The 23,897-nt window shown below is 39.0% G+C and overlaps 1 protein-coding gene across 1 annotated transcript in view; it reads left to right on the forward strand.

Moving 5' to 3' along the window:
- The window catches only part of Thsd7b (thrombospondin type 1 domain containing 7B), a 938,083-nt gene that overhangs the window by 883,975 nt on the left and 30,211 nt on the right, over positions 1-23,897 (forward strand). The window contains exons 18-21 of the mRNA XM_085840847.1: positions 6,622-6,763; positions 8,743-8,858; positions 10,973-11,090; positions 23,711-23,856. Of these exons, the coding sequence (XP_085696973.1) occupies positions 6,622-6,763; positions 8,743-8,858; positions 10,973-11,090; positions 23,711-23,856 (522 nt within the window). The remainder of the gene's footprint in view (positions 1-6,621; positions 6,764-8,742; positions 8,859-10,972; positions 11,091-23,710; positions 23,857-23,897) is intronic.

Genomic DNA, 23,897 nt, shown 5'->3' on the forward strand with positions numbered 1-23,897 from the left:
GATATAAATCAAGTTACCAGGGAGAATGAGTGATTATAGCCATAGCATACATGACGTTTAGAATCTTTATTCCATTCACAGGGGAAACTCTCATGACAGTAATAGCTCTGTAATCACCATTATAGATATTTCAAGTTTTGAGCATTATTTGCACGTGCTGTTTTTTCTTTGGCATTGGTATTGTATACCAGTGTCTTCAGAGCGCTCAGTCATTACAAATGTTCCACATATAAGATTGGCTCATTTCATATCTGTACATTAATGGTTTCTAGCCTCTTGGACACACGAGGTTTAGTCTCCAATAGATCCTGAAGAACATACTCATGGCAGCAATTTAGCCTGAGTACTTGTATATTACTAACAGTTCATCTTCAGTCTTTGTAATTGAAAGTCAGCCTTGCTTGTGTAATATATCCTCAGATCCTTTTGAATGTGAATCTTTATTATATTTCTATGCTTTTCTAACATAAAGTTTCCCTTCCACAATACAGAATGTGATTTTGTTTCTTCTATAAGCCATCTGGCACTCTCTCCTAGATATTTAAAGTTTTTTTTTCTCCCTCCTGTTCAAAGCTAAATAATTATACGAGAATATGTTTCCATATTGACAACTCTGATGTGCTCTTTTGAATGGGCAGTTTCAAATCTCTTTTGTTTTGATCATTACATTTCCTTAAAGGTTTTTTTTTTCCCTCCATCATTAGAGCCTGTGCTTCTGCCTTGGGTTCTTATGAAGCCTTATTATATGTGTGATGTCTGGTTTGCCTCATTTCTCTGTTCACCAGCTTCTCTCACATTCTCCCAGTGTCTTTTCAGTGCTTAATTTCAGCTTTTTTTTTTTCCATGTCTATGAAGACATGATTTGTTACGCTTCTTAATCTCGTGTTTCTTTCTCATTTCCGAAAATGACTTTTCCTTTTATTTTGAATTGTTCACTGAAGCCAGTTACTCGGTCTCTGAGTTCCTATAATTCTTATTCATGTTTACATCTTTTTGTTCCTTTGTCATTTCCTAGCTAGCTTGGCTCCTTTTGAAAGTATACTTCCCGTCTGTTTTCCCATGTGTCGCCTGCTTCACCATCTTACCTATAGGATGTTATTCCATTCATCATTCTCATGTCGAATTTGAGTTTGGTTTCTTTCTGTGTTTCTTGCTCTGGAAAATTACTTGTGTGAGCTTTTGGAAGGGACTCTCCAAAACTAAACCTGCTACCCTGAGATTTCCTAGTTTCCCTATCCCCTCCAGCTGCTCCAGACAGACCCTCCTGCCCCTTTGCAGTGACTCTTCCTAGTTGTCTCAGTTTGATTATCTAACAACCTATTTGTCTTCAGTGGTGTGGTGAAAGGTTATAGAGCATTTTGGAAGGATAAGAGTTTTGAAGTATCAATACAAAGAGTTAAAGAAGCAGGAAGCAGGGACTAACAGGGAGCTCACAGGCCTCTTTGTCTTCCTATCCCTTTGAGTAGACCCCCTATGTCTCAGTTTAGTTGTCTGTTTGTGGCCATTGCTCTGACCCTATGTCCAGTTTTTCTGTTCTGCTTTCTCTTGCCTAGTTCTCACATATCACAGGTACCCTGTAAGATCCCACCACTGCCCCTCACTGGTTCACTCTCTAGGAGTGTGGGGATAAGTCTGTATGCTCTGTAGCTTTTGACTTCCCTGTCCAGTTGTCTTTGATGTGCAAAACCCTTTTTATTTAAGTTACTAGCTCTTTGGAATCCCATGAAAGGCACAAGAAGAAATATTTTAGACCCAGATTTTTCTTAACCTTTGAAGTGGGGTTTAATTTCCTTTTAAAAATTCTTACAAAGCATTACAATATTCTCTCATGCATTCTTTGCTACATTTGTCCAAATAAGAGAGATTAAGTTCAGGAGCAGGCATCCACTGACCTTGTGAGAACCAGAAAACTGAGGGAGCTGCCATACCTCTGTCAGCTATCAGATAAACTTAAACCCAATGACTACACTGACTCCCCGTAGCTGATGTGAGCTGGCAAGACCAGGCTTTGAAGTCATGCTCATCTTCAAGCAAGAAATCAGCAGAGTAATCTAAATTCACAAACACCTGGTCTGATAATAGATTTTGCCAAACTGTAATCTTTAATAGTTCAGGGATATGAACGGAACCCTTCTATCTGAATATATATCGAATGGCTTAAATGATGTAATCTATTCTATGGATTCATTAAATGCACTTATTGATATGTTTTATTAAGTTAATGATGGCTTCCATCAAGATTGTTTGAGACATATAAAAGTAAGACTAATGAGAATATTCTTGTTGGATATACAGAACATTGGGGAAAACCCATATTAGGCGAAATGACCACTATCCAAGGTATATTGTTTGTATACTAATGGAAGTTTATAAAACTCACCCTGGTTGCCCAAGATAAACAACCTTCCTACAGAATAGACACTTATTTCCATCTGCCACATAGTACCAAAATATTAAGACACAGGTCTTCCAGATATCCCATGAAAAAGAATACATACACACATGCTCAGAATATACTCAGTACATATTCCATTGCAGGAATGCTCTTTAAATAATGAATATAAAAAAGTGGGTAGAAGTTGTCAGTTAGGATATTTATTTTACTTTTAGATGAGGAAAAGAATTAAGGCCAGGTAAGAAGGCTTGCTGCTGGGGTGAACAAAAATTATGAAGAAACAAGGTGTCAAGGAAGGCTTGAACTTTGGGAAAATCTGATTTAGGAAATTCTAGAAAGCCAATTCTTGTGAAGAGTTCATGATCTAGAGGGAATATAGTTTTTCTGATTACAGGCTACCTAGAAAATAGCCTTTAGCTGTGTATCTTAATCTTTTCTATTTATTTATTTATTTATTTATTTATTTATTCATTCATTCATTTAATGTATGTGAATATACTGTTGCTGTCTTCAGAAACACCAAAAGAGAGCATCCGATCCCATTACAGATGCCTGTGGTGTCTTAATCTTTTCAAGAAAATTAGTCCTACATTGACTCTTGAGTTTGCTGTCTGTACATCATTTTTTGCATATTTAATAAATGGATCCTATATCTTTATATAAGTGATATGAATATTGTCTGAAGGAGATTTTTGTTTGGAGAGTTTGGGACCAATGAAGAAACCATTAAGACCTAGAGCAACCATTCTCAACCTTTGGGTCTCTACACCTTTGGGAATCAAACAACCCTTTCACAGGGGTCTCATAAGACCAACTCCATATCATGCTTCATTACATTATAATTCATAACAGTAGCAAAATTACAGTTATGAGGGAGTAACAAAAATAATTTTATGGTCAGGAGTTAACACAGCTTGGAGAACTGTATTTGGAGAACTGTATTAAGGGATCACAGCGTTAGGAAGGATTAAAACCACTGGACTAGAAATTTCTTCAACTACTACTACAATGACTTCTACTTTTCTTCTTCTTCTTCTTCTTCTTCTTCTTCTTCTTCTTCTTCTTCTTCTTCTTCCTCTTCCTCTTCCTCTTCCTCTTCTTCCTCCTCTTCCTCCTCCTCCTACTCTTCTTCTTCTTCTTCTTCTTCTTCTTCTTCTTCTTCTTCTTCTTCTTCTTCTTCTTCTTCTTCTTCTTCTTCTTCTTCTTCACTTGCCGCCATATTAGGGTGAAATCACTGTTTTGGTTTTTTGTTTTTTGATTTTTTTTAGGTATTTTCCTCATTTACATTTCCAATGCTATCCCAAAAGTCCCCCATACCCTCCCCCCCACTCCCCTCCCCACCCACTCCCACTTTTTGGCCCTGGTGTTCCCCTGTACTGGGGCATATAAAGTTTGCATGTCCAATGGGCCTCTCTTTCCAGTGATGGCCGACTAGGCCATCTTTTGATACATATGCAGCTAGAGACAAGAGATCCAGGGTACTAGTTAGTTCATAATGTTGTTCCACCTATAGGGTTGCAGATTCCTTTAGCTCCTTGGATACTTTCTCTAGCTCCTCCATTGGGGGCCCTGTGATCCATCCAATAGCTCATTAGAATGCCTTGCAATACATACCAGAGAAAAAGAAGTGATGAAAAATATGACCACTGAGTTTTGACAAAGAGCCAGTAGAAAAAGATAAGAGGAAATAACAATCTCACACTTATTCATATCAAGATAATTTTCATAAAAGGAGTTTCATAAGAGTATTTTCTTTCATTAGAGGACTCTAAGAAGAATTTGAATTATTTATATAAATTCCAATCACCCATGAGGTCCTCTTCAATTGCGTCTATAGATAAGGAATTGACAAGGGAATTAGATGAAATGTTTTATTTCAATATATCTAGATTATCTGAACAGAAAATTAAACCAAAGAGGTAATTTATAGCCATGTAAAACAAATTTACATACTATGAGATTTGATGGTTGAAATCCTAAAAATCTCATCAAATCATACATTATCACTATCCACTTGCCTCCTATGAGTTTAGATGAAGCAAAATATACTATGTGTTATTGTACTACTATAGGTTTTAGATTTCAAGATGTTTCAGACTTTGTATTTTGGCAGTAAAGATACCAACACTTAAAGTCTATGCAAATATTCTAAAGTCTGAAAAATGTTCAAATCAGATTATTGCTGACCTGAAGCACTGTCGATTCATTTGATTTGTGTTTCTGTTTTATCTTCCCTTTTATCCTATGGCTTAAACAAAGCAGATGCTTGGGTCCTGGTATATAGTCACTTATTTCAAACACTGATTACTTTATGAGAAACAAATGCAGCAGAGCCCTAATCTAGAAAGTCTACCAGGATTCTATTGTTTCCCTTTATTTACCAATCAGTTTTTATTCCTCCTCAATGAGTGCATGAATTCAAATTACATGGTAAAGTAGAAATAAATTATTGGTAACCATTAGTGTGGAATTTGTGTGAATATAATTGATTGTTTCTTCTTGATCATATGGATGCAATGTAATACAATTAAATGTAAAATTTTAAATATTAACAGATTATTTGAGTGTGAAATCACATGGATAGCGAAGGTGTTTCAGTTACCTAAACTTTAGAAGATGATGTGTGAATTTTCCCCCACAGTTTACTGTAATCCAACACTGTCATTTTGAATTAACCAAGATTCAGTATGCAAGCTGCAGTTTAGTATGATTCCTGAAGAGGCAAAAGGAAGAAGAAATTAAATGACATCTCAGACATAGAAGTGGCTATTTGGTGATCACAATTCAAACCCTTTTATTCTTCGAGTCTATAAACCTTCCTGGATCGTTCAGGGTCTGGAATTGCATGTTGTGAATGTATTTGTGATATTTATTTGAAAACTGCTTTACATAGTTTATTCCAGGCTTTCACTGGGTTATAAGAGGAGCAGAAGCTGTTATTCCTTGTGCCCTAATAAATTTTTTAAAGAAAAAGAAGAAACAGGATAATAAAGAAATAATATCAATATAAAGAAGGATATATTTAGAACTAAATCCATCAGCAGACCCATGAACATAAGTAAAATTTTCTCAAAAAACAAGAGAGGAATTTAGCATCATTAGACGTGTTCTTGTTGCGGGGGGGTGGGGGGGAGAGAGAGTAAACCTGGATTAAGTTCTCTGGGGAAAGTGAAGAGTAGGGTTTGAAGGACATTTGAAAGAAGGCTGTTGGGGCCTGGCAAACACAGAAGTGGATGCTCACAGTCAGCTATTGGATGGAACACAGGGCCCCCACTGGAGGAGCTAGAGAAAGTTCCCAAGGAGCTAAAGGGGTCTGCAACGCTATAGGTGGAACAACAATATGAACTAACCAGTACCCCGGAGCTTGTGTCTCTAGCTGCATATGTATCAGAAGATGTCCTAGTTGGCCCTCATTGGGAAGAGAGGCCCCTTGGTCTTGCAAACTTTATATGCCTCAGTATGGGGTAAAGGTAAGGCCAGGGCCAAGAAGTGAGAGTGGGTGGGTAGGTGAGTGGGGGGAGGGTCTGGGGGACTTTTGAGATAGCATTTGAAATGTAAATGAAGAAAATACCTCATTTTAAAAAATAAAAGAAAGAAGGCTGTTCCCAGGGAGGAGCTGGAAGCACTTCTATGGGTAGACCAGTTGTATAAGATGTAGCTAATAGATTTCTCTGGCTCCAGCATTATTACATGGCCCAAAACTATGGGAGGACATATAGCACCAGGTGAAGATGATTTTTCAGTAAATCTTTGGATTTGCATTTATACATTTATTTTGAGGGAGTTGGACAAGATTATAGAGATTCATCCCCTTGGGTCAGAGAGCTCCCAAATAAAAAGAAGGTTCTACTTTATCCACATTAATTTTATAATTTATTCATGTGTGTAGCTGTTTATCCTGGGATTTTTTTAAATAATTTTCACATTTTAATATTCTGTGTCATTATTTCTGTTGAACTAGAGCAACTAAAGTCAATTTTTGTTTCATTTAAAGATGAAATATACTGGTTGTTAAATGAAATGAAAATAGAAGAAAATCCAACCTTGCATCACAAAATCATTCTCTCTTCTAACCACAAGCTGTAACATTTGCAGGTGTGGTCACAGCCTCATTGCTGTAACTACGGTTTCCTCTCTGTAACTGTTCTGTGGCTGCATGTGTACGTTTAATGGAATAATTTATCATTCACTGTGTATTCTTGTCTGCCTGCTCTTGCCTTTCATAGTCATGTGACCCCTATGCAATGCAGAGAAGAACTCGGCATCTGCTGAGGCCCTCGCTGAACTCAAGAACTTGTGGGGAAGACTCACAGGTGCGGCCCTGCCTCCTCAATGAAAACTGTTTCCAGTTCCAGTACAACCTGACAGGTAGAGTTGAACCCCACTATGACTCTTTTCCCTGAATACTGACTAACCTGTGTGAATCCTCTCCTGGCACTAGGGAGGGAGAGGACAATATATGTGTAGGACATGAAACACTAAGGACTTAGTTCCAGGTGACTTCATGAAAACAAACATCCATTCATGGCTTGTAGATACATCAAGGCCATGATCTCTGAAGAAGAGCATGGCTTTAAAAGATACTGCAGTAAAGTTTCTTTAGTCTCATGCCTTTCATTATTTCAGTATATTACTCAAATCTACCATATATTTTCCCCCATAGGTATTTTTTTTAATGGGAGTCCTGACCAGTCATGGATATTAGAGAGGTAGAGAAATAGTAAGAATCATATTAGGTGAATTATTTAGTCACTATGTTTGTCTGAGCATGCAGGGCAGTGCCCAAACCAAGAAAGTTGCTACTACACTTACCTCTTCCTATCATCTCCCCACAAGGGGATATGCAAAATTTCACATTCTGAGCTTTCCTCTGTCTTGATCCAGTCACCATCTAAAGGTTCCACTCCCTACTTCTATCATCTTGGAAGTTAAGATTTGGGGATGCGGGACTGGGGCATAAACATAAAGTTGGTGCCATGGCTTAATTGTCTTCTCTTTCATTTTTGTATAACGAATAGTTTTCTTAAGCTGGTCTTTCTTTATTCTTCATACCCCCCTGCCATCCTGCTCTCCAACCCACCCACTCCCAAAGATCATATGACCCTGTCTTCTTTTTATTTATTGGGTATTTTCTTTATTTACATTTTAAATGTTATCTCCTTTTCTGGTTTCTCTCCCTCCCAGAAACACCCTATCACATCCTCCCTCCCCCTGCTTCTGTGAGGGTGTTCCTCTACCCACCCACCCACTCCCACCTCCCTGTCCTCGATTCCACTGGGGCATCTATAGAGCCTTCATAGGACAAAGGACCTCTCCTCCCATTGATGCATTACAAGGGAATCCTCTGTTATATATGCAGTTGGAGCCATGTGTACTCCTTTATTGATGGCTTAGTCCCTGGGAGTTCGGGAGGATGGGTCTGGTTAGTTGATATTGTTGTTCTTCCTATAGAGTTGCAAACCCCTTAAACTCCTTCAGTTCTTTCTCTAACTCCTCTATTAGAGACTCTGCTTTCAGTCCAATGGTTGGCTGCAAACATCCACCTCTATGTTTGTAAGACTCTGGCAGAGCCTCTCAGGAGACAGCCATATTAGGCTCCTTTCAGCATACACTTCTTGGCATCCACCATAGTGTCTGGGTTTGGTAACTGTATATGGGATGAATCCCCAGGTGGGACAGTCTCTGGGTGCCCTTTCCTTCAGTCTCTGCTCAACACTTTATCTCCATATTTGCTTCTGTTAGTATTTTGTTCTAAGAAGGACCTAAGCATGTACACTTTGGTCTTCCTTCTTATTGGACTTCATGTGGTCTGTGAATTATATCCCGGTTATTTGGAGCTTTGGGGCTAATATCCACTTATCAGTGAGTGCATACCATGTATGTTCTTTTGTAATTGAGTTACTTCACTCAAGATGATATTTTCTAGTTCTATCCATATGCATAAGAATTTCCTGAATTCATCATTTTTAATAGCTGAGTAGTACTCCATTGTGTAAATGTATCACATTTTCTGTATCCATTCCTCTGTTGAAGGATATCTGAGTTCCTTCCAGCTCCTGGCTATTATAAATAAGGCTGCTATGAACATAGTGGAGCATGTGTCCTTATTACATGTTGGAGCATCTTCTGGGTATATGCCCAGGAGTGGTATAGCTGGGTCCTCAGGTAGTACTATGTCCAATTTTCTGGGGAACCACCAACTTATTTCCAGACCGGTTATACCAGTTTGCAATCCCACCAATAATGGAGGAGTGTTCCTCTTTCTGCACATCCTCACCAGCATCTGCTGTCACCTCAGTTTTTTATTTTAGCCATTCTGACTGGTCTAAGGTGTCCTCTTCTTGTAGAGTGGAGCACATGCCAGCTGAGTGAAAATGTTTCCTGTGGCCAGGGTGTGAGGACCCGCCTGCTGAGCTGTGTGCGCAGTGATGGCAAGTCTGTCAGCATGGACCACTGTGAGCAGGTAACTCCTGTGGGATTGTGGAAGGGAATCCCTTAACCTTAATCCTCGAGCTTCACACCACCTAACAGGCATTACAAACACTGACAGAAGATATGTTGCAGTTGTATGTCACTGGTTTAGACTTACTCAAAAGAGTAAGAAATGAACTCATTACTTTTAAAAAGTTTTATAATATACCTGGCTTTCAGCAAACTGTTGGGTTTGATGCCTTTACTACTGTGGTGGTGTGACTTCTTATATTGACAGGTGACTCATTTGCTTGTGTGATAAACATGTCTTCTTCAAACAAGATAGATGCTGATCCTGGATGTACAAAACACTGACAATTCCCTTAACAGATAATTGCCAGATGATAAACTGTACAACTGCCTTTTTTCTCTCTCTCTCAATCTATGCAAAAGACCTCCATGCAAATTTTCAAATTACGAGGTTCTGACTTTTTCTAATTTTGTGGACTTTGGAGAAAAGCTACAGTCAGACCCATTCCAGAGAGGCTGACATTCCCTTCTCAGATGTAAATTCAGCATATAGGGACAGCTCAATAGAAATGGGCATATTATCATATTACATGCATCACAGGAACAACTTGCAGAATTGAAGATAGGATGCCAGTAATCACAGGCATCTACAGAAATGTCTGTAACATGTTGACAGGCTAACAAAGCTCTGTCTCAGTTGTTGTAGCAGAGGATTCAGCAGAAATTAGAACAAAGACTTCCTCACCATGCCTAAAACAACCCTAAATATCAGTATTGTCACAATCCCTAGCCAGCAGTGCAGCTGTCATCTCTGACGCTGACTATAAACCATACTGTCCAAGACTGGGCGCCCCAATCCATAGCATTCTGAAAATGGTTCACATTCTGTAGATAACTGTTGGCCAACTGCCGTTGCTTTATTTGAAGACTTTATTTCCTTTAGTCTGTCTCTAATACACTGACTGCCTCAGGAAAGAAGTCAACCATCTACTGCTGTTCTACATAAACAATGGTCACACTCAGACCTGTCCCCACCAAGTTAACATTCCTTCACAGTGCACAAATGAGAATGGTGTTTTAGCTGATAGGAGCACAATGTTGGACTGTAGCAGTTCAGGTGAGCTGCTGATTTTGTTTTTGTCCCTGTTTTGTTTATGAACCCTTTAGCTATTAGTTTTGAGCTAGCTATGTGCAAAAGACATATTTTCTTTTGATGCAAGAAGAGATGTAAATTATTCTTACTAAAAATCAGTTTCCTTGTTTTCTAAATGGCATGTAGCAAACATATATTTAGTGACTATTCATTTAAAGAAGTCCTAAATTATTAATCAAGGTAGCATATCTGTACCACATCAATAGTCACAGATCCCTATATGTTGCTTTCTGTGTTAGTCACTTAGAAAGCCATCATGCTGTGATAACTAATTTTAGCTTTAAGTAGATGTACTCACATTATTTTACATGTGTTAGGTGTCAAAGCTTTCCTAATTAAACATACAATTTACTTGAGTCACACAACACAGACCTCAGTATTCACTCTCTTATTCTTGGGTAATTTGTTCCTTCACTGAAATATCTTCTACCTTGGTCATAATACAATATATAAATTATATCTAAACACTGATTTCAGAGAAGAAAGTAAACTGTCTCATTAATTTGTTGACTGATTAGAACCGTAATTACATTGCCCACTTGGCCATTTGGGATCTCAGAAGTATCATTTATTTTATCCTTGTTCCTATTCTGAGTACTACTAACCTTGCTGGTAATTTTGATCTCTCTGGATACTGTCAGCCCATCTGAAGATGTCTGGATGGAATGATGACATTCCTTCCTACTTTGTTGTTGACTGAACAACATACGAGATCTCTGTGTTATATGACTTGATACTTTCCCAGCCCCTGAGTGTTGGGTCTTTGTTAGAGTTCAGAGCTTATAGTAAGAAATTTTGACTAACCAAATGTCACCAGTGAAATAACAATCGTTGTTTTGGTAGCTACCAATTTATAAGACAATGGATGTTTCTTCTCTCACCACAACATGGAAAGGTTATTTATTACCGAATAAAGAGCACTCTCACCTATGACTGAAAAGCAATCTGGTTAGTATTGAAGGTATATCTCATTGCATTTGCAGCGTAATCTGGAAAAACCCCAGAGGATGAGTATTCCCTGTCTGGTGGAATGTGTGGTCAACTGCCAGCTCTCAGGATGGACGACATGGACAGAGTGTTCACAAACCTGTGGCCAAGGAGGTATTCAGCTTCCCTACTCCTAAAAGTAGCCGGGCAACTGGCAAAAACCATAGTGAACAGATGAAGCTAACACAGGGCTGATCCAGAGAAAAGCAGACCTCTAAGCGCGCTGAGGGATCAGCAAGGGTGGAAGAAATTACTCTAACAGTGGGAGGTCACAGAAGCGGTGGCTAACCTGTGGGTCAGTATCCCATCAGAAGATCCTAAACCCTACCAGTAAAAAACATGGTATGGTGATCGCCATGGTCATGGTGATTTTAGACTATGTATTATGTGAGTGGATCTGGACACAGTGGCTAGAGACTTGTTTCTCCCCATGTATAGACAGGGCTTGTTTCTGTTTCACAGAGTTAATCAATCACATAGGCTGAGAGAGACCCTGGAATGACAACACCATTTCCCTGGATGGTAACATTCTTGTGATGTTCTTGTGAGTTATGCTGGAAGTGGTGTGCCTCTTCTCTTCCTTATGTATTCTATGAGAGAAGGTTTAGTCATTGTTCTACTCCTGAGCAGTAAAGGATAACATGCAAAGGCACTTAAAGGACAGCCTTGCTTGAGAAGATGGCCCTTCAGGGAGAGAGGTAGCCCACACTGTCTGTCTCTCTTGCCTCCTCTGCCCTGCCGCCTCCCTCTGCATCTGCACATGCTAATCCCAGCACACTCCAGGTCAGATCATACTTGGTTCCTCGTTGGCACATCCCCTTACACAGAGCATCTCAGCATCACCACCCCTGCTGCTTCCTGATGACCATGTCCATCATCCCCACCTGATGGCCATCACCCTTGTGGAGTGCTTTAGTCTCCTCTGTCCCACTGCAGCACACTTCATGAGTGGCCAGAAGAATTTCAGCTGTTATTTGTCCTTCCCCTAGATCACAAGTAAGCTCAAAGGGGAGAGGCATCTACAGCCTGCATCTTGTGCCTGAAGGCAGTCCACCCCTCACTGGATATTTTCCTTTCTTACTACCTAAGTAACAAAGATATTTTATTCTCCACACCCAGGAATGTGTCTAACAGGTGGAGACAGAAAATACATTTTGTGTGTGTGTGTGTGTGTGTGTGTGTGTGTTCCTGAAAAGCCTCATTGTGTTACTGAAACAAGTCATTGAGAAGTAGCAGCTCATCATGACATTACAACACCTCACCATTCTATGTAAAACCCCAAAGCAGCTGCCTAGTGTTAAAATGTCACTTTATATGTTCAAGCAGTTTTACTAGTGCAGAGGACTAAGCACACTGAAATTGTCTATCAGAAACCCCACAAACAACCCTCCCAAACTTGAATCCCACTGTTGGAGAAGTGTAGATAATTTCAGCTTCACCCTAAATTCATCTTTCCAAACCCCACAGAGTAATAAACAATTAAAACTTTCAGAAGAAAAGCTATTTTCTAAATTAAAGCCATGCAAGTAGAGAATCAGTTGGGCATCTATTCAAGCTAATTTTTTTATAAATGAGATAATTTCTTGGGGGTGTTATCTCTTAATCTGAAGATAGCTTTATGTTCTAACCTCTTGGGCATAAAACTACACTTTAAAAACTGTCCATAGCCCTGACATCTGGAAAGCCTGCCAGTAATTAAGATGTGAATGTACTCAGGCATTGCTCTGGCCATGTGAGGTTTTGAAAAGTTACTGCCTACTATCCTGGTATCTCCTGGTATCTAACTGTCACAGGAGAAGTAAATTATATCATCTATTTTACTCATTGGATACAATGAGTATGAGACCCCCTTCTAAGAACTTAGAATAAACTGCATGGAACAGGTAAGATCTTGGACAAAGTACACGAACTTCAAAACCCAGCACCCCAGTGGAAAGATGAGTGATGTGACCAACACAGGAATCAGGACTACTAAGTGGTATAGTAAAACTTAAATGGATGGGAAATTACAAGAATCTGTCAGGAGAGGGCAACACTGAGGAGTTGGTATAGTGGCTGTAGTTGAATAGCAAAGGTGTGCCTTAAAACTAGTGATGTTCAACATCTCATTCCACAAGCAGTTTTGACAACTGTTTGTGTTACAAAAGGCTTTAGGTTACAACCTACAGACAGAAATATAAAAATGAGTATCATTCCATTTTTATATGCTTGAACCTGGCCTGAATTTGATATATAAATAAATGAGTAGATTGCACAGTACACAGGGGACTTGTATATGTGAGCTCTGGTTTCCTAAGTACTTCCCCTCAGAGTGTGTGGAAGGAATAGGGGTTAGAGTTACATCCCGACCAGCCTCCAGCTTCCCCAACACTGCAGCTTTCCTACTGCAACCTTGGGGTTCCTTGTCTCCAAACTGTGAAAATTCTGTATTTAAGTCATGCCTTCATCCTCACATGCCCTGGCCTGGAGACAATAAACAGTCAGCACCCATCAAATACAAGCATGCCTGGCACAGACTTATTCTTGGAGCTGGAAAGGTTACATGTTATCACTGGGAAATATCTGCAGACAGACTTGTCTCTGCTAAGCGGTGTGCCAGCATCTGCCTTCTATATGAGCCAGTCTTTTGTCCTGCTGATTGTGGCCAGGGGACAGAGAGGTAAGATGAGATAAAGTGTACACAGGCACATTAAAGAGGGTGAGAGAGTTACCTCAGAGTCAGCCTTCTGCACCTGCAGCTCTGGGCTGACTGCTGCATCAAACGCAGAAGTTCACACAATTACCTCTGTTTATGAATTCACCAGGTTGTTGGCCCAGTGAGCCACGCTTCACTATCAAACTCACAGAATGTCATTGATCTAAGGGAAATTTTGAAATGGGTTCTGACTTTATCTTCCAAGCTCGTGAGCTGCCTCCTTAGTGCACACCTGGAGCTTGTCATATAGTTTTTAATTGTGTTAAAGATTTCAAGGTCAGAACAGTTTGAATCCAATTTCTTTCAGGTTAGAGAGAAACTGATTCTCAGCTTCTCTGAGGGATCTTTTTAGATAGCTCTCCAAGATCAAACCTAGTAATAGAAGAGCTTAATATTTGGATTAGTCATGTTCTTTGTCTATTGAGTTTTCATCGGCTCAGTGGAATAGAGAGCTCCCTACATTTAGCATATCATGAATTATTCATAATTATCACTTAACCAATAAGACTCTAAAAATGTTAATTTCAGAATATGTGGTTTTTTTTTACTATTTTATACTTTTTCATTCAGAGTATGAATTGATATTATTTTTCATGACTAGATAATCCAGCCTGCTACTTGTATTTCCCAGATGTCAAGTAATTTTTTCCCACCTATTTTAGACCATAATGAAAAAAAACTAATTTTGTATGAGTTTGAAAGCATGAGAAATTTTCTTCTTCTTATCATTATCATTTATTATTATTATTATTAATAGATTTCAAGATGTCTAGGCAAATCAGTAACCTTTAATTTAGTATCTGGATAAAATCTGACTGGTGTGGATTTCTTGACTCGGTATAAGACTAATAGTTATAACAATTCAGACTCAGTCTATGGAATAGTTGGTTCATACAACAGGAGGTCAGGAAGCTTTCTGAGAGAATGGAAAAGACTGGGCACAAAGGCCCAGGACCTGGGTTTCACAGCCTGCTTTTCCAAAGGCAAATTTCAGAGCCTTGAAATGCTAGCTTGTCTTTTGTAAGGCGCTATTTTATTCTATAAAATGAGGAAATATCAATGTGGTTTTTTTTTTCTGATACTCATTGATCAAGAATACAATTATCAATGTCAGACGTGTCTTAGTAACTTTTTCATAGTGGTTGTATGATGTATTCTCCTAATTTGCAACTGGGTAGTAGGTGGTAATAGAGCCAGAAAAGAGACACATACTGTAAACTGCAGAGGCTGCATTTGAACCTGGTAGCTCCAAGGTCCCTGTTGTTTTGCTAGTAGCCCTTTAGATTTGATATTATGGAGTTACCTCCTTGAACATGATCTTGGTTTGATGCTACACCACTTTATGAAATTATTATAATATACATATATATTTCAGAATAAGCAGAGGAACTCTTACCTTGGAAAATGGGCTCGTGGGTGCTTTAAGAAATAGGAAGAGGGGAGAATATAATCAAAACACATTATATGAAATTATCAAAGAATTAATATTTTTCTGGAAAAAAAAAAGAAGGACGAGAACCCTCTGAACGCACTCTTCTGAATATGCAATGTATCATCTGTCTTCTAGGATGACAACTATTAATATTATAGACAAGAAATTAATGGCCCTGATGGTCTCTTCAGAAAAGAAAGGACAGAGTAGCTCCTCCAAGATTGCTAAAATTCTTCTCTACAACCTTTGCTCTTTGGACCCCTGGAGGGTTTTTTCCTTCCAATACTTACACAGTCTAAATGCATTATAAGGCCATGCCAGTTTTCATTTGTATTTCACATAGTTGCTGGGATGGTTGAGAACTGAACAGTGAGTAAGCAGTTGAATCACAGTCTAACACCAAAAGCCCACGAAGTGGAATGTCAGGACTTAATCATCTGCCATCCAAAGACCTCTTCTGATACCACAGTCTGTCTTGACCTCTCAGCGGTCTTGTTACTTCCCCCAGTAACTAGCCTCTCTCTTAGACAGATGATCCTGGCTGAGACCAAAGCCACCTGGACTACAGCAGCCTCTGCAGTCTTTATCCTTTCTGAGTTGGGTGTTCTCTATGATAAAAGATGTCTGGGAACTTGAAGCAATTTTCACATGACCCAAGGAATTTCTCTAGAGTTCGAGCCTGTGGGCTGCAGCTTTGAGTGAAGACTTATTCCCACATCTCTCATCTCTAACAAAGCTCAGCGCATGGCCAAGAGCTGGTTGTAAATCACTGCCAGCACTGAAACTTCTCTGCATTGTCAGACATTAGCCCTGCTCCCAAGTTCCTCTCTAGCAATGTCTACATTTGAAATTAATGTAAAAACTGTGGGTGGTGCTTTTTAAAGGACAGCTTCAATCATATTGTAGTACGTGACCACCTGCTTGAAATGGAATGTTTCATATGCAATGAAACTTTGTGTTATTCTTGATATTTACTAGGATGAGTACATAAAACCACATAAATAGTTTTCACAGAAGGGTGCACACATGTTACTATAAGTTAGTTTTTGCTAAAGGAAACTATGAAGAGTATGAATTTGGGTGACAAGTTCATAGGAATTCAGAGGACAGGGTAAATGCAGTATCAATCTTTCTCAAAAGACCTAGCAACTGAATTATAGCACCCAGCACTCATGACAAGGGCCAGATGTGACTGCACGTGCTTTTGGAGTAAAGCAACCCTGTGTTGCAGTACCAATTGTGATTCTTCAAAGATTATGTCATTTCTACAAGCTTCCATTAATCTTAAATACCTTAAATAAGAATAGTAATAGGTATTTCTGAAATGTAGCCCCAGTTCGAGGTCCCGTTGAAGTGATTTGTTTGGTAGACAGATGGAATGCAGACTGGAGAGTTACTGGAAACAGATCAAGGAAGAGAAAGGAGCTAAAGAAGAACAGACATACGATCCCTTTATCAAAGCACATGGTAGCCATGGCCGTCTCCATCCCTCCATAGTGAAGAGTACTTTCCCAGTGATGAGCTTCTCAAGAACAAGCCTTAACCCCAAAGAAGCATGGCGAAGGCCAACAAGATGAACATGACCATCTATCTGCTTCTCTCTTATTTATCTTATCATCTGCTGGTTTTTACTACTGAGCAATAGGAAATAAGCAGGTGCTAAAACCAAGGCTACATCTGCAGAGGTGGGAAGGAGAAAGTGGAAGCACTTTACTCAATTATCTACTGTTTTGGTGCCCATCAGGAAAGACCAGTGTTACCTTGAATTTTGTGGCCCAGTCCCCTGTTACAGGTGATAATTGACCACCTCGTTGGAGATTTCAGCTTCTGGATGATCATTCCACACCAATGATTGCAGTGTATGCTTAAATGATTCTGCTCATGTTATAAATAAATAATGTCTCACTGTGAGGGCAAAGTAAGATATTAGTAAGCACGTTAAAAGGCCAGGTCACTTCATGTTCCATTGCTGCTTCGGTAATATATCTCCATGGCTGCACACTAGGTGCACAGGCATTGATCAGTGGATTCCTGTGGGTTGCTCAGATGTTTCCTATAATTAGCTGTTGGAAGACTGTGGACATCTTTGTCAATGCTTTTTTTGTTATTTTCATTTTTAATCTACCATCCCTTTACCTAGACAAACACTATAGCCTGCTTATTTTCTTGAGTCATATCAAAACTGTCTATAGTTATCCAAAACAGCTAACTCTGCAACTTTGCTTTAGTCTACAGAAAAATTCTTAGTTGAAGCATGCTGCAGGGGACAGCATGATGACAGCTGAGATCCAGTTGGACAAGCAGAGTGGGCAATTGCTGGATATTTTCTCTTTGTCTGAGACTTGTTTTTTAAAAAAGAAATCTTCTTTTATGCCTATATTGAGAAGCATAAGTCCAAACAAGAGAAGGCAGGAACATGCCCAAGGAAATTCCACCTTCTCATTATGGAAGCTTGGGGTACATATGGCAGCACTTTTGCTGTTACCGAAAAAACCCAGCCAGAACATAAGGAATGTGGCAGGTTATGAATTTTATAACTCTGGACACTCTATAAGCAACAAGATAAAGGAATCAACAGATACCATGATTTGTAAATTCATCACAAGCCTCATTCTTAGAAATTATGTAAGAGTATTGCTGAAAACATATATGCAAATAAGAGTATACAGACTGAGCAAGTTATACTTAGGAATATATTATGTATATATATATATATATATATATATATATATATATATATATGAAAGAATTGATGAACAGAAGAAGGCTTATATTTGAAAGAGACCAAGGAAGGGTATGGAGAAAGGTTTAAATGGAGGAAAGAGAAGGGGAAAATATATTATAATCTTAAAAGTTCAAAACATAAATACTTTAACGAGTGTTTACTATATTTTAGATACCTCGTAGAATGTTCACATGCAGTGTGAGATATGCCTAGCTTATTCTCATCATCAAAATGTTCCACACCCAAGTCTTCTTGATATGGGTGTCTATGTCTCTATATGCTGCATAACATTAGGATGCTCATGAGCTTATAAAATCCATTCTCCTTTCCACGGCCTTCTTCTGTTAGCACACCATTCTACCACTGGTCAGGGAATGTGTTAATCAATTCCTAGATGCAGGTGGAATGGGGACCCACAGTAAAGACATTATTGAAAGGGTGGTCTTCACATTCAAGATTCAAAGGAGGCCAAGGCATGAAAAGTGACTGAAAGATCAAAGACTTTATGATCGTGCTACAAATACCAGTCGTGGAAAATGGATTTTCATAGTGTAATCAGGAACTTATGTAAGAAACCTGCACGGCTGATTTATTCTTTATCCCGATGGTGAGCACACAGTCGTAATTATGATCTGTATGGTACTCAGCACTGGATAAACTCAGTTACATACTTCTGAGTTCCAGAAAAAGAATCCCATTTAAACATTTTTTAGTACTTATTAAAAATAATTTCATTTCCATTTAAAAGAGGCTCACTTTTAAATGACATTTCACCAACCTGAATTATCCTCAGATAATAAGGCCCTTAGGTATTCTTAGTTTTATTTTACAGAACAGGAAATTCATGTTCAGAGGACTTTCATACAGTCTCATCATTTTCTAGCTGTTAATTTGAAAGAATTATTTCCAACTACAGATGACTGGTGCCAAGCCCAGTTTCTTTCCACTGTGCCTCAGCTGCTTCAAAAATCTTCTTTCTCCATCCTTGCTGTGATTTTTAATTCCTGTAGTTTGACTATATCTTCCACATTTTCCCTCCCCCAGCAGGATTCATAATCATAAACCTGGTTGTCAAGATTCACCTTGCTTGTGTCTCTAATAATCACTGCTAAGATAAACTGGCTAGGCTGAGGGTTCTATCCAGTCTGAAGTGGATCCTGAGAACCCTGGATCACTGTGCCTTAGTTAGGGTTTTACAGCTGTGAACAGACACCATGACCAATGCAAGTCTTATAAAGTACATTTAATTGGGGCTGGCTTACAGGTCAGAGGTTCAGTCCATTATCATCAAGGTAGGAGCATGGCAGCATCCAGGCAGGTATGGTACAGGCAGAGCTGAGAGTTCTACATCTTCATCTGAAGGCCGCTATCAGAATACTGGCTTCCAGGTAGCTAGGATGAGGGTCTTAAAGCCCATACCCAATGTGACACACCTATCCCAACAAGGCCACACCTACTCCAACAGGGCCACACCTTCTAATAGTGCCACTCCCTGGCCCAAGCATATACAAACCATAACACACTGTAACTGGAGGATCAAGCCACATCATGGTACCTGGTGCCATCTGCATTTCCTCTTGCTCCATTTTCAATTTGAAAGTTCAGAATCAGTGAATCTTTAATTGTAGGAATACAGTGGCTATTCAGTATAATGGAAATATTCTTACCTTAAAAAGAAAAGGTGAAATAATGGGAGTTGGGAGAGTCTGTAGAATCTCCAAGTCTGTTTACACTTCCCTGCCTTCACTGGAAATGCTTATGTTTAACCTTAAACAACCTTGAAGAACAAGGTGTCTTAAATAAAGATTTACTATACACTTCTTGCTGTTGATGGGCACATTCAAAGATCGCATCTCTATACCTTGATAGCAACAGAGAGTGTAAGCCCTGTGGTTATGCTCCTGATGACTGGCCTTAGGGTTTCATTGTTTAAAATTAACATCATCATTATTTATAATAGTCTTATGAATTCTTTGAGAATTTCATACAATGTCACTCTTGCCCAACCAACCCTCATCTCTCCATCCCTTCCTCCTACAAGGCCTTCCAACCCACCTCTATGTCCTTCCCACAATGTTTCCCATCTACTCCCACCTCCTCACCACCCCCCAAATTCATATACTCTTTATTTTGTTTTAAAACTTGCAAGTGCAATTTGAGCTGCATAATATGGATCTATACCAGAGTAAGGTTGATCTAACAGGGAACACACCCTCAAAGAAAACTAACTCTCCTTCCCCTAGAAACTATCCACAGCTCCTCAGTTTGCATGAAGAGGGCTCAGGAGTACCTTCCCTCCCTGCTAGAATATCATTTAGCTTGATTTATTGCAAATCACCACTGCTGCTCTGAGTTCATGAAGGTAGACATCTTATCATGTTGAGAAGATACTGGTTCACTCTGATCTTCTTTAACCTCTGGTTGTTGTCATCTTCTTAGGATCCATGATCCTTAGGGGAAGCTGTAATACAGATGTCAGATTTGTGACTGAACACTTCACCATTTTTTATTCAATGCACTTTGATCAGTTGTGAGGTTCAGCATTAACCACCATAATCCACTTGCTATCTTCACTGATAAGGTATGAGAGATTCACTAATCTATAGTTAGAGCCATATGAATTTATTATGTTCATTTAGTTGAATAATCTTGGCCTGAAAGCTCCCTAAGCATTTGTTCTTGGCCAGAATTACAGTGTGGGCTGTATGTTTCTTCCTGTGGAATGGGCCTGAAATCCAATCAGAAAGCGACTGTGAAGCTCCGTAACACTTGGATCACTACTGCAATCCTGGGAATGACTTGCCTCACTGGTCACTTGTAGTTCATGATGTTTGCAGTTGAGTAAGACTGTTGGTGACTTCTCTGCCTTCACCCCCTCCACCCGACCAAACTACACAGCACCTTCTGTTACTATGGAAACTAACCAACAAGGAGGAAGCTCCCTGATCTATACCAATCCAATTTCTCAATATTCTAAAGTCAATGTGTACAATATCTTCAGCAAGAAGATCTTGCCATCAAGGTCCAGTAGGCAAGTAAGAAGAGTGGCAGTAGTCTGTATTATTGGGGTGGGGGAGGTGGTGAGGGGTCCTCTGGGATACACATAACCAACAACGCAAGGGAAGGAATCACAATTCTAACACTAAGCTTTTTATTTGACAACTTAGGGTACTGGGATAAATGTTTCTCCTGTGTAAGTTAACTTTAATTAAACAGTTTTATATGGATACAAATACAGTGTGTGTGTGTGTGTGTGTGTGTGTGTGTGTGTGTGTGCTAGTGCACACACAGATGATAAAATAGTAGGTCTCCAAATAGCTCTCTCAAACATCCTTCAAATTATTTCCCTAACTCCTCCTCTCTCCCATGCTATTCTCCCTTATTTCCTCACCTAAAACTCCTTCCCCATTATTCCCCCTTTTCTATTTGTATCACCTTTAACACCATCAATTTTCCCTTTGCACATACTAGATTTCTTCCACTTTCATCTACAACAGAAAATACCTGCCACTTGAAGGGAAATAAATAAAATTATTCTAATTATTCTATTGGCCATCAGCACAGCAACTTGATAGCTGATAACAAGTCCAGAGTTATTTGGTCATGATAAAATATAGTATTTTATCACTACATCATAAATATAATTACAAAACCAGAAAGCAATGCAACTATGATACATTAGGTAATACGTATTTTGGCCAATAAAATTAGCAGGGAATGTAAGTGTGTGCAGTTGTTGATCAAATGTCATATGAAATCTTGACCCAACTATGTCCATAAGCTACAGATAGCATTTTATAAATGAGGCCTACCTTATAGCTTGACTTTAATGGTTCTGTGAAATTCTAAATGCATATACAGGATCTGTGCTCAAGATGCACACTAATTCAGCAATCCCATATCATCACCAACACAGATTCCTTTGTCAAATGGAAAAGGTTCCTTTGGTAGCTCCCTAGTCCTCCTTTGTAGTTGTCACTCCCAGTCTCTTGCAGTTTCCACCTGGCAGCAGAGTTGAAGCATCCTAGCTGTGACTCTTATTCTCCACGTGATTAGTGTTCAACTTTAGGCAACTAACCCCTGTGCTTTGGGATTTATTTTTCTTACTTTTAATACAGACAAATAATAAAATTTTTCTAGGATTGTTCAATTATATGAGTCAGTACATATATAAGATGTTTGGAATATCGTCAAGTACATGGTACCACTTCAATAAGTGATTTGATAGTATTAACATACATTTTAGATAACCTAATGTAATATTTTTTAATATGAAATAAAAACATAACCAATTGAGGATTTTTAGTGACACTATCTTTTTGTGATAACACAAGGTTTTACTCATGCTAGGCAGGTGCCCTACCATTGATCTATGCCCCCAGTCCTCTCAATAAGTACCCTTTTAATTTAGTACTTAATGTATAGAGTAGTGGTAGTGACAGGGCTCAGCCACCAAATAATTTAGATTCTTAGGAACAACCAGTTTTCTTTAAGTTTCTTCAACTAGAGATATATTTGACCCCAAAATCTGTGATAAAACTCGATTGACAGTGATCGATCTGATCCTATGAAAGTATGCAACCCCACGCTTTCAAGGGAAAGCTAGGAAAACACGGTTCTCATTCTCTTTGGATATACATGTAGGATCCTTCATGTTTTCTAAAGACCCCAGGATTTTCTCTAGATCTTTCTTCCCTTCCTCACAATTGTTCTAGCCCCAGATCCTCAGATTTGGTCACCCCTACCCTTCCATACACAGCACCCTCTTCTCACAGTGCATCAGCTTAGGGCTTTTCTGTTTCAAGTTCAACTTTTCAAGAATACTGCCTCTGAGTCATTCTAGCATCGGGGGGCAGGGGATGCTTCAGTGCATACTCCCATAAAACTGATTTTTTTTAACATGTCAAATATACTATCATAATTCACTTTGTAGCCAAGAAATATATTCACAGATAAGATAAATTGTTCCAGATAACAATTAAACTAAATGTGTCTGAACTCATCAGTAAGAAAACCAGTAATAAGGGGGCCATGGAAAGAGAAGAAGGGACTCGCCTGAACAGTTGGTGCCACTCCATTCACATTGGCTTTGAGCTTATCCTGGAAATGCTTCTGCGATGGGAAGAGACACTGTTATTTCCTTAGCTGCTCATAAATTCACCCTTTTATTCCACTGTGACATGGAGTGCCTCTGTTTGAATATATATATACCTTTAAGCATCATTGGTTCCTCTGCATAAGCCAACCTTCAATTTTTCCTTATGCTCAGTGAAGGGAGAAATAAATGGATCCACACACAAACTTTAGGAAAATTGTCTGTGCTGAATTAACTAAGGAAAACTGAGAACCTTGAGAAGTGACCTTCCTGTGGAATGTCTTAGAGTAACTTGGCTTATGTGGCATTCATACCTCACTAATTTAGACCCTAACAGACCAAAAAAAAAAAAAAAAAGATACTCTTTTCTCTATTTGTGTCTAGTATTTGTACCTCTGTTAGAAGCAGAACATATATATGGCTATCTTACCACTATAGCTAATGCATAGCAAGATGTCTTGATCAAATAAAGATGAATGAATTAAATATTTGTTAAGGAAATTAGCATTATAGCACTTATAATAACAGCCTGTTTGACAGATACAGAATTCAGACCTAAAAACTGATGTAAAGATGGGTAGGATTTCAGATCTTTTGAAACATCAATCTTGAGAATAGTTTTATGTCTCTAGAAATCTACATTGAAATGGCAGAAACCAGAGAGTGAATGAGGCAGGACAGAGTTCCATGTCATATAATGAAGACTTACACATACAAGGCAACAATTCTTCTCTCTATTTCCAAGCTAAACTTTAACCAATAACTGACACCTCCCTTATTATTTTAGGTCGCATGAGCCGGACTCGATTTATCATTATGCCAACCCAAGGAGAAGGTCGACAATGCCCCACAGAACTCACCCAGCAGAAACCCTGCCCAGTGACACCCTGCTATAGTTGGGTCCTTGGCAACTGGTCTGCATGTAAATTGGAGGTAGGTCATGCCATGACACTTAGAGAATACTTCTCAGTCTG

The sequence above is a fragment of the Mus caroli genome, unplaced genomic scaffold (assembly GCF_978045245.1).
Source record: "Mus caroli unplaced genomic scaffold, Mus_caroli_1 scaffold_1, whole genome shotgun sequence".
NCBI classification, from domain to species: domain Eukaryota; kingdom Metazoa; phylum Chordata; class Mammalia; order Rodentia; family Muridae; genus Mus; species Mus caroli.